Source organism: Fukomys damarensis, unplaced genomic scaffold, assembly GCF_012274545.1.
Source record: "Fukomys damarensis isolate Sample0158 unplaced genomic scaffold, DMR_v1.0_HiC HiC_scaffold_13, whole genome shotgun sequence".
Classification (NCBI taxonomy): Eukaryota; Metazoa; Chordata; class Mammalia; order Rodentia; family Bathyergidae; genus Fukomys; species Fukomys damarensis.
Window position 1 is genome coordinate 15923938 of NW_022900925.1, and position 11394 is coordinate 15935331.

An 11394-nucleotide genomic window follows, 5' to 3' on the forward strand; every position below is an offset into this window, starting at 1 on the left:
AAAAAAAAAAAAAAAAAAAAACTAATAGATGATGTTCGTCCTAGAAAAATCAGCAAGTAGTCCACAAAAGAACTAGAATGGTCAATGAACATTTGGAAAATTATTTAATTTCACAAAAAAAATTAGAATTCAAATAAAATCTTTTATCTAACTGGCAAAGATTTTACTCTTGTGTTTGTTTTCTTTCTTTTTTTTTGGCAAATAATTTTAAAAGATAGCAGTGTTAACTGTTTAAGTCCAGGTGATCATTATATAAAGCTTGGTGGTGTGTAAATTAGTACATTTCTGAGCGATGAGTTGACAGAGTGTATAAAAACTTAAAAAAAAAATGCACTGTTGAAAGAACAACTCTATTTGCAGCAATTCAAGAAGTAACTGTGGGGCTGGGGATTTAGCTCAGTGATGCCACAAGATCCCAAATTCGATTCCTGGTACCAAAAAAAAAAAAAAGTAGCTGTGGATGTATGAAGAGCTTCCATCACAAAGATATTCATCACAGTATTGCCCAAAACAATGAAACTTTAGGAACAACACAAATATTTAACAGAAGAGAATTGTTTATCTTCCTACAGTGTAATAATGCAGTGGAATTCCTGGAATGGATTATTAAGGGATATTGACAAATTTTTGGATAAAAGACTGGAAACACAGACTCTAAAACATTCATAGTGGTTACTGCTGGACATATGGTATTGTTTTCTTTGTGTGTGTGTGCGTGTGCATGTGTGTGTCTTACTGAAGACTGAACCTGGGACCTTGGGCGTGCAAAGCCAACAGTCTACCATTGAGCTATACCCTGAGTCCTTTTATTAAAAATTTTATTTTGAGACACTGTCTTGCTAAGATGCCCAGACTGGCCTCAAACATGAGCTCCTCTTGCCTCAGGCTCCTCAGCTGGGAATACAGGCATTCACTACCATTACCTATCTTTTTGTTTTCTTTGTGTGTATATATGAACACATGTACCCATGTATAATGTGTGTGCCTATTTAAGAAAAAATCTCTCTTTTTTTTGGTACTGGGGATAGAACTCAGGCCCTTGCACTTGTGAGGCAGGTGGAACCACTGAGCCAAATCCCCCAGCAAGAAAAAAATCTCTTATTGTGTAAAAAGAACAGGGGGCTGGGGATTTAGGTCAGTGGTTCCGCTGCCTGCCTCCCAAGCGCAAGGTCCTGAGTTCAATTCCCGGTACCAAAAAAGTAAAAAGAACAAAAGTTATATTAAAACAATTAAGACTTTTCTGGGGTGTAGGTCAGTGATGTAGTATTTCTCACAAGTGCCTCTTCCTGGCAGATTCAATTTGTTTTCTCTATTTCAAAATAACAAGTCCTAATTGACCAAAAGCCTGAAGAGATGCAGGGAGAATAAAAACCAGGTAAAACTACACAGGATTGAGTAATTCAAAGAGAGAATGGACGCCGGCTAGACTGACAGATCTGACTACATTACCAATGATTCAGGCTCCAAAAGCACTACCACTGCAGAGGACAAAAAATTGTTTGGATTGTGGCACACTCCATTATTTTAATTCCAGGTTGAGTGTCTCCTAAGTGAAATGCTTGGGGCCAGAGGTGTTTCAGATTTTGAAGTTTTTCAGACTTTAGAAAAGAGTTAAGGTTTAAAGTCAGTATATAAAGCAACAACTGCCTATCAACAAAAATAACCATAAAAATCTGAGTCTTCAGTGAAGTACAGAAATACCATTTCTCAATAAGTCCCACACAACCAGTCCAACCTCCCACATCAGAACGAATTGGTCTTTCTTTTGCTGAGTAGCAGATGAAAAACAAGTAACATTAAACACTACAAGCAGACCCAGCATTTGGGATCTGAGGCATATCAGTGGGGGAAAGAATTTGGCTCCCATTTCAGGTCACTTCCAGGCACAGGCTCACTGGGCAAAAGGGCAGGCAACATTGCCCTTGCTCTTCACCAGCAAACACACACCTCCTGCTTTTGCTTTTGTTTTGGCAGAGGTAGTTGGATTTGTAGGACTTAAATACATGTGCTACAGCTGTATCTACCACAAACAAAAAACACCTTGTGAGGTTTCCTGCCTTCAGTGTGGTGAGCTCATTTCCATTTCATCCCTCAGTCACTAAGAACCATCACTAGTTTGGGAAACTGACCTCAGGTCAAGGAGTGCAGCCAACTTCTCTAGGGATAATCTTATTTCTCTTGCCAGTGATTGGTTCAGGGGCAGGTACAGCACATTACAACTGACCAGGAAGTTAGGTGGACGATTCCAGGAAAAATTTTGTTTTTTGTTTGTTTATTTGAGATAGTGTCTCACTACGCAGTTTAGGCTGGCCTTAAATTCACTATTGTAGCCCTGGCTGGCCTTGAACTTGTGGCAATTCTCTTGCCTCAGCTTCTCGAGTGCACCACAATGCCACCTGGCTACTTTTTTTTTTTTTTTTTTTTTTTTGTACCAGGGATTGAAATCAGAACCTTGCTCTTGCAAGGCAGGCATGGTGCCACTGAGCAAAATCCCCAGCCCTCCGTTTGCTTTTTGAGAGAAGATCTCACCATGTAGTCCACACTGGCATTGAACTCATATGTAGCCCAGGCCAGCCTCATGGTGATCCTCCTGCCTCAGCCTTCTGAATGCTAGGATTATAGGTATGTACCACTATGCCCAGTTGCTGTGGTCTTTAAGAAGAGCAATAAGAAGTCAGGTTCCCCTCTTCTACCCAAAGTATATGTGGGAGCATATAGCCCAACTGCTACTACAAGCAGCCATCATTCAGTCATGAGGGGACTAGGTCTAAGAGAAATACACTGCGGGCAACAGAGTATGGAAAGAAAATTTGGGTTCCTGATAGCACTGCCGAGCTACTGAATTGCCCAGCCCTGAAATCTTTCCTACCCTTAGAATACCTGTTCTGAGTCAATCATGATGGTGTACAGCTATAATCTAGTACTCAGGGAAGTTAAGGCAGGAGGGTCACAAGGTCTAGCCCATTTGAGCTACTTCCAAATAAAAATAAAAAAGGGAGCCTGGAATATAGCTCAGTGCAAAGGTCCCGGGGTTCAATCCTTAGTACCAGGAATGTGGGTGCCCATAAAGAAATTAGAATACCTACTCTAGAGCTAAAAGAAACTATTTTTCAAACTAGTTTGAGTTGGGTTTTTTGTTATTTGTAGCTGAATGATTCCTAAACAAATACATTGCCCGTAAAACAGAACCGGTTTAGGTTCTCTGTATTTATGCACTAATGCTCTAACATGCAAACAGTTTCTCAGAGAACAGGCAAAAGCAGTGATTTGGGGAAAAAAGAAGCACTGACTTGGGAAGGACACGTCATGTCAATACAGAAAGGAACCCAGCCGTCTCTCCTCCTAACAAAAAAAGCCTTTAGATCACCTTTCACTAGTCTTAATATAATTACCTGACTGAGGTAGACTGTGATTCTGCAAATAGAATTTATATCCTCCTGGGGCCTCAATTTCAAAAACTCCTTCTGCAACTTCGCTGAGCGGCCACTGTAGCTTCCTGGCATTGTTGACAGCTTGGCTAGAAGTGAGTGTGATTCCCTATGACAAATAACAGTAACATCCACATATATAATAACAATCTTTCACAGAACAAGATAAGGAGCCCAAACCCCACTGCCTTTATTACTGAGGTCAAATCACATGAGATTTAATTGGCGTTCAGAATTTTTGTTCTAGTCATTTTATTTATTTTGTTGCAATTTTAAAGTAGTTTTGGATGCTTTCTTCCACAATGATTCAAAATTTCATAAATCCCAGGACAAAAATTCAAATGCCAGTGAAGTTTGATCCATTTAATACCAAAGATAATCTTTTCAAATTTTTAAGATCTAGCCAGAGAAATTATGATCCTACCTTGGCCTGCCAGCTACCTATTTGAGATGATCTGTTTATATTCTTCCCCCGCCACTGCTCCCTCCCCCCCTCCCTCCCCGCCACCTTTCCTCCCAGTTCTAGGAAATGAATACAAGGGCCCTGGGTGGTCTAGGCAAGCCCAGCTCTACCACTGAGCTTCACCCTTGGGCCTATTCTTGTTTTTATTTTTATTTTTTATTATTTGATACCAGGTCTCATTTTATTGTCCAGGCTGGCACTAAACTTGAGATGTTCCTCCTTCAGCCTCTCATGTGCTGGGATTACAGGCATACAGCATTATGCCCATCTGTTTTTGCTTTTTTTAAACAAACAAAAAATATTTAACCAACTATAAAAGCATTCTTTAAATTTAATAAAAGTACCTAATAATGTACACTTCTGCCTTCATATAAAACTAGCATCATTTCTAGCTTAGACTATCATAATAATCTCTGCTCTACTTCTGTTAATCCAAAACCCACTCTGTAGCCAGAATAAACTTTCCAAAACACAAAATTCTCAATGGCTGGATGTGCTGGCACACACACCTGCGATCCCAATGCTTAAGAGGCTGATGCAGGAGGATCACCACAAGTTCTGAAACCAGCCTGGGCTACACAGTGAGTACAAAGCCAGCCTGAACTGAACTACATAGCGAGTATAGTCGCTATACCAAAACCACACACACATACACACACGCACACACACAAAATCTCTCAATGGCTCTTCATTTCACTTGGATAGTTGTTTTTGTTTTTTTTATACTAGGACTCGAACTCAGGACCTTGAGCCTGGTGAGGCAGGAACTGTGCCACTGAGCTAAATCCCTGGCCTTCACTTGGATTGTTTATAAAGGCCTAAAAGATTCACAAAATCTGATCCATGACACTTCTGACCCTGATCAAAGAACTAAAATATTTAACCTGCTGAAAGATAAAATAGGAAAAGTCTTGAAATCACAGGTGTAGGAAAGGACTTTCTGAACAGAACTCCAGTTGTACAGGAAATAGTACCAAGAATCAGCAAATGGGATCATAGCAAATTAATCCCAAGGAGGGTTTTGGGGGGGTAGTCAGTGAGGAGGAGCAAAGATTCCAAGAATGTAAGGGATTGGGCCAGGGATTTAGCCAATTGGCATTATGCCTGACTTGCAAGCTCAGGGTCCTGAATTTGATCCCCAATACCGCCAAAAAAAAAAAAAAAAAAAAAAAAAAAAAAAGGGACTCAGCCATGTGAATATGGGGTTGGCTGGAAGGAGAACTCTAGACAGAGAAGACCCTGTGCCAAGGCCCATAAGCAGTGCCTGGCATGTTGCAGGAAATGCAAGGGAGTCAGTATGGCTGGAATAGAGAGAAAAAGGGAATGATGGTAAGAGATAGAGTCTAGACTCAATCTTTTGCATGTGCATAGCCAATCCCATTTTAAGTTAAAACAAATTTTCCCAGACAAAAATCTCCTGGGACAGAATACTTACCAGGAAGTCATTGCCAAGTTTGTAGTCTCCGATGCCATAATTATAAGTCAGCTCTGCAACAAAATGATCATCCTCGGGCCCGAATCCCACCATTGTTTTACTCCATTTCCCATCATAAGGCCTAGAAGAATGAAAAGTAAAGTCAGTGATCACACACGAACTCTACTTCAGCTCCCCTCCCCCAAAAGAACTATTGGGCACAGATGGGGGCAGTCCTTTCTGGCCTCATAAATCCTTGAGGAGATGAGATGACCTGAGACAAAGCTGAGAACAGTTATGGACAGTGCTCACGGGCCCCAGCCACAAGATCCAATGATCATTTGGCACTTACTAGAGGGACCTTTCACTTATGTTTTGTTCAAAGGAGAGAGCAGAATCCTAAAGACAGTTCTCCAGGCTAACTTTATTTCTTTGCACATCAATAAGCATCAATAATTCCAATAAGCCTTGAAATCCTCAATTTATAGCTCAGACTTGTGACTGGCACCTGAAGTGGAGGCAATCTTGTGGGATTGTGTCCTTAGCTTATAGGATCTGACACCAACTCCAGAGAGGTAAAGAAATAAATTAAATAGTAGGACACCTGGCTGGTATTTCAAGAACAGCTCAGTGTACAAGTGTGTGAGAGTGCAGCAAAACGCAGAATGTCTCCTCAGTGTTCTTCAAGTTGTCTCTCTAATGTATTTTCTTAATTTATTCTACTGTCTTATACTCACTTTGAGATGCCTTCTATTCTCTTGGGGTATTCAGAATCTAAAGGAGATTTTAAGATAGGTGTCATACCCATTACAGGCAGCTTTGCAGCCTTCCTCAAATTCCTCATGCCGCAGGACCTGGTAAAGGCATTAGAAAGTAGTTTTATGAGTACTGCATATAACATATTTTGCACAAACTAAAAGGTAAAAACACAGTATCATTTGTAAGCTTTATTTAAAGAGAGAGGGGAGGACAGGGGTGAGGCAAGGTGCCTTTTCCAGGCTAGATACAATGGAGTCACAAAAGAACAGTTAGATACCAAGAGTCAGACTATAAGCAAGTTGATAAATCTATTTAGATTGGGAAGCAGTGCTGTGTAATGAAAAAGGTCTGGTCTTTGGCATTAGAGAAGTATGATAAGTTCTTACAGCTGCTATCCAACACTAACTCTAAGTATAATTCTTTTTTTTGGTACTGGGGATTGAACTCTGGTCCTTGCGCTTGCAAGCCAGGCCACCAAACCACTGAGCTAAATCCCCGGCCCCCATTCTAAGCATAATTCTAAGAAAGCTGCTTAATCTTGGAGTTGTTAAAAATGGACAACTTCTCGAAGCATCCAACACAGAAACCAGTATACAGTGGACTGTCAAAGTCTTAGTTTCTACTTTCCTTTTTAATTCCCATTGCTACTACTGCAACTGAATCTTTTTAAAGGCTATTAGAAATCATCTTCATTGATCTTCCTCCCTAACATTACTATATCTCTAAAATGCAGCTCTTATCATATCACTGCCCTGTTCTAAAAATGTAAATGAACTCCCTACTTATGCAGCATAAAATTCTTGCTCCTTAGCATAGCATTCAGGACTCTATCAGAAGCAATTCCAATTTATTTGCCCTGATATCTCATCTCTTCAAATAAGTAACCTTAGTGAAATCAAAGGCACATAAAACTAGTGGTATTTCCCAAGTGTATCTTTGTATCATCAATTCAGTTCTTTTAGTATAATTTGTCTGTATAATCTTGATCTGTGGAAATCTTAATTATATTTAGAGGTTAACTTGAATGCAAAGTCTCCATGAATTATCTACTGATAAGCCAGGCTGGAAAACACTTCCATTTTTTTGTTTTGTTGTGTTGTGTTTGCAGTGCTGCGGGTTGAACCCAGGGCCTTGTGTATGCTAGGTAAGTGCTTAGCAGTGAGCTACATCTCCAGCTCCTTTTGTTTTTTGTTTTTTGGTACTGGAGATCCAACTCAGGACCTTGCGCTGCTGCCACTGAGCTAAATCCCAGCACTCCCTTTGTATATATAACAGTGGCTGACACTCATAGAACACATAGTATCTATGTGTTGAATACTACTTATTTTTAATACCATAATAATAGCTAATAAATAACATTTAATCTTCACAACAACCCTTTTATCAATAAAAAAATATAGTTAAGGTGAGCTTTATGGTTTCCTGCTATCATTTACCAAATTCCGACTTCCATTATTATTAGCTATGTATAAATCCAATCCTGTTTCCATCACATCCCAGACCATGAGCTCTGAGGACAGACACCAAGATTATTTGCACCTTTTCCCAAAAGTCAACATAATACTACCCTGAAACAGCAGATATTTTAAAAATGATTGGTAATGGCAGGTAATTTGCTTAACACATCTCCTGTACTGTGTCCACCCTAAACTGAATTCCCGCTCTTCAAAAGTGTGGTGTGCTTCTTACCACCCTTCTGCCTAGCTTATCAGGAGCTCCCCAGTAATTTCCACCTGAGTTTTCAGCTAAGGAGACAGGCTGCTTCTTGTCTGGGGAGGAGTACTGAAGTACTGAAAGGAGAGTGTGAGTCAGAGATTTACCAAGCAAGACTGAGTACCCAAAAGAAACCATTCAAACCAGTCTTTTTTTTTTTTCTGGTACCGGGAATTGAACTTAGGACTTTGTGCTTGCTGGGCAGGCGCGGCCCCGCTGAGCTACGTCCCTCAGCCCCTCAAACCAGTCTTAAATGGAGCAGAATTTTTAAAGAATAGCAAATTCAAGCCCAGTATTGTCTCAAAAACACAAAAACAAAAACGAAGGAAAGAAACAAAAGTGCGGAGAATGTCGCTCAGTACTAAGACCCTGGGTTCAATCCACAGTTGGCAGTGGGGGCGTAACTTTGAATATTCAGATTATCTATTCAGAAACCGAAATGTACAAATGTCATATATAACTTTTTGCTTTCCAATAGACTGTATAGTTTACCAGGACCAGAAGCCAAGTAAATACTTGTGAACGAACTTAAGTGAAAGAGCGTATCACGCTTCCCTTCAAAAACTATCTACACTTGATCTTAGCCATTCGAAAACGACCTAATCTGTACTGAGGGACTCGCAACATTTCCTGAAGCTGAAAACCCCCACAGTGCCATTTGGGGAGTCTTGGGCCTAACGTCAGACAGATAGGAACATTTTTCCCAGTCCTCTGGCTTCACTACACTGCCATTTCTCCCCCACCCACTTTCTCTAGGTGCTGCTGGTTCTCCCGTCCCAGGCCCGCGCACCAGCCCCTGTCGCCCCGGCCTCCACCTTCATCCCCAGGACATCGCGGAAGAAATGCGTTGTCTGGAAGCGGTTTCCCACTTTGAACACGAAGTGCAAAGCTCTGCGAGAGGCCATGATCTCCACAGCAAAAAGCTAGACAGGGCAGCAATAGACGCACTAGCCGCGCAAGGGGCGGGTGACGTCACCAGGCATCGACGGCGCGTTTAGACGTAACTCACGGCGCCGGGAAAGATGGCGGCTTTGGCCGGGTGCTTGCGGTGTGCTCTGAAACCGTTGCTGCCTGTCGTCCAGACTGGGGACCTCGGAGCGCGGCGCTGGGTCCGGGCGCTGCGGAGGAACCCTGTGAAAGTAGTATTTCCATCTGGAGAAGTGGTGGAAAAGAAGCGCGCTCCCGGGAAGCAGCCCCACGAGGCAGCCTCTGAAGCCAATCCCGAGGAACAGCGACGTAAACAGCCACTTCATATGTCCCCATCCCGGACTCCTAGCACCTGGGAAGAAGCAGGGCTTCACTACGATAAGGCTTTTCCTGGAGACAGTAGGCTGAGGTGATGTTTCTGAGGCTTGTCGGTGTTCCTGTTTGTCTTACTGCCTTACAGCAGGACCTCATTTTGATGGAGCATTTCCAGTACAACCCGCTGGTTTTTTATTTTATTTTTATTATTCAGAACAAATGTCACTTGAAATTTGTTTCTATCCATGTGAAGCTCTTTATGTCTGTTAGAAGTGAATGCCTCAATAACAATGTTGGTAATCGTCCATCTTTTCGTTTCCATCCACAGGAGTATAATGACTATCGTTAAGTCCAGGTCATTTCGAGAAAGGAAAGGGAAGATTCTGTTGGAAGGTCGCAGGCTGATTGCAGACGCCCTCAAGTCAGGAGCTGTACCAAAGGTTTTTTTCTTTAGCCGTCTAGATTACGTTAAAGAGTTGCCGGCTGATAAGTTGAAAGGAGTCAGCCTCATAAAGGTGAAATTTGAGGATATCAAGGATTGGTCCGACCTAGTTGCTCCACAAGGAATAATGGGTCAGTGGTTACACAATGTGTTGCTAGGTGTAAAACCCTAGAATTTCTTGTTTATCCTGTCTTAGGGCAACAAATTTTACTTAAGACAAATTCAAAATGTTAACTAGTGTGTCCTTTCTTATGACACCCAAAAGGGTACAGGTCTCAAGCCTATGTATGGTGTTTTCAGTGAAAGCTGAAGCCAATTTCTTACATTTGTATTATGGCTTTTTATAGTCTTTCCTCATGTTTCTTTAACTTTTTTTGGGACAGGGTCTTTCTATGTAGTTCAGGCTGGCCTTGAACTCACTGTGTAGCCCAGGTTGGCCTCAAACTTAGGCAGTCCTCCTGCCTCTGCCTCCTGAGTGCTGGGATCATAGGTGGTGTGTACCACCACACCCAGCTCTTTGTCAACATTTAATGTCAGACTAAAAATTAAAATATTTCCTGAAAGATATTGCTCTCAGTTTCTACAGAAACTCTGCCATTGTAGTAATAACTTGTAACAGTAACCTCCTTACGCCAGAAGCATGTCTAAAGAGTGAAGAGTAAGTTGTAACTTACTGCTGTTGGCCTAATGAGTAGTACACTTTGTCTGCTGCAATCTTTCTGCACTTGGTTGAATTCTAACTCAAGGTTTCATGTAATGATGTTTCTCAGTAACTTAGAATGTCTTCTTTCTATATATGGGAAAATAATTCTTTATACTTTTTGGCACTGGAATTATATGTATTTCCCTATTGTGGGCTCACTGATGTGACTCCATCCTTGGACTGTATAGCCATTTTTACCATGCTTGTCACTTTGGGCATGTGTGCTAACAGTGGCCAGCCGATCTTGGACTTTTGTAGCTTCCATAATGAGAAATGATTGCTTTTATAATTTCATCATTTTTGGGGTTTGTTTTTTGAGGCAAAGACTTGCTACGTCTCTGTTCAGGCTGGCCTCAAATTATTGGCAATCCTCATGCCTCAGCCTCTCGAATACTGGTGTGCATCACCACACCTAGCCATTTCATCATTTTTTAAAAAGTTATATTATTTAGTTTATTCATATGGTGTTATATTTCAAATTTGAGAAGGGGGCAGAGGGGAGAAATAGGAACCAGTGCTACTTGTCAAGTGTCAGGCACTCTAAACCTGGTTTAGTGAGTGCTCTGTAAGTAGTAGAATTTCATTACCACAAACATCCAAGTAGAAGTTAGGGATACCTAAATTCCCTTGCCCCACTGAGCCATCTTGTGGCCATCATAACTCTAAAGTACAGGATCCTTATAGCACACAGGTGCTTGATATCATGACATTGTATATATTCAGGACTTTGTATCTTTGTTGTCTTTGAAAGGATCCTAAATTTTTCTTTGTATTATGTATAAGGGCAGTAACTAGAGTTTTTTGTTTGTTTTATTTTTATTTGCACTACTTTGGGCTTTGCCCTGAGCTACATTGCATTCCCAGTCCACTCCCCCTTTTGGTACCAGGGATTGAACTCAGGACCTTGCGTTTCCGAGGAAGGTGGTGGAACCACTGAGCTAAATCCCCAGTCCCCAGCCGTTTTTTATTTTTAAAGACAGGTTTTCTTGAAGTTGATAAGTTGCTGAGACTGGGCTCACACTTGTGATCCTCCTGCTCATTCTCCCAGAATGCTGGGATTACACATGTGTAATCCCAGCTAGTAACTCATTTATTGGAATAGTAATATTCAGCAAGATGCTTGTAAAATTTTAAAAATTGCACAGTTGTTTGGGAGCATGTGCTTACAAAAGAACTTTTTATTTGATACCAATTTATATAAATACCAATTTATATATATATATATATTTG

The 11394-nt window shown here is 41.1% G+C and overlaps 3 protein-coding genes across 6 annotated transcripts in view; 2 read left to right on the forward strand and 1 right to left on the reverse strand.

The window, feature by feature from the left end:
- Positions 1–8595, forward strand: part of LOC104874910 (diazepam-binding inhibitor-like 5) — a 19079-nt gene extending 10484 nt beyond the window's left edge. Inside the window, exon 3 of the mRNA XM_010642181.2 lies at positions 8534–8595. The gene's annotated coding sequence lies outside the window, so the exon portion shown is untranslated. The remainder of the gene's footprint in view (positions 1–8533) is intronic.
- Positions 1–8755, reverse strand: part of Glod4 (glyoxalase domain containing 4) — a 16019-nt gene extending 7264 nt beyond the window's left edge. The window contains exons 1-4 of one of the 2 annotated variants that reach the window (XM_010642179.3): positions 8593–8755; positions 6110–6159; positions 5327–5447; positions 3393–3537 (exon numbers count right to left, since the gene is read on the reverse strand). In XM_010642179.3, coding sequence (XP_010640481.1) covers positions 3393–3537; positions 5327–5447; positions 6110–6159; positions 8593–8682 — 406 coding nt within the window. In that variant the 5' untranslated portion in view covers positions 8683–8755. Of the gene's footprint in view, positions 1–3392; positions 3538–5326; positions 5448–6042; positions 6160–8592 lie in introns of those variants that run through there. The other variant, XM_033762865.1, reaches the window with a different exon arrangement.
- An 11-nt stretch (positions 8756–8766) lies between these two features.
- Mrm3 (mitochondrial rRNA methyltransferase 3) overlaps positions 8767–11394 on the forward strand; it is a 9303-nt gene continuing 6675 nt past the window's right edge. The window contains exons 1-2 of one of the 3 annotated variants that reach the window (XM_010642178.3): positions 8767–9113; positions 9348–9592. In XM_010642178.3, coding sequence (XP_010640480.1) covers positions 8800–9113; positions 9348–9592 — 559 coding nt within the window. In that variant the 5' untranslated portion in view covers positions 8767–8799. Of the gene's footprint in view, positions 9114–9347; positions 9593–11394 lie in introns of those variants that run through there. The other 2 variants (XM_019210386.2, XM_033762864.1) reach the window with 2 other exon arrangements.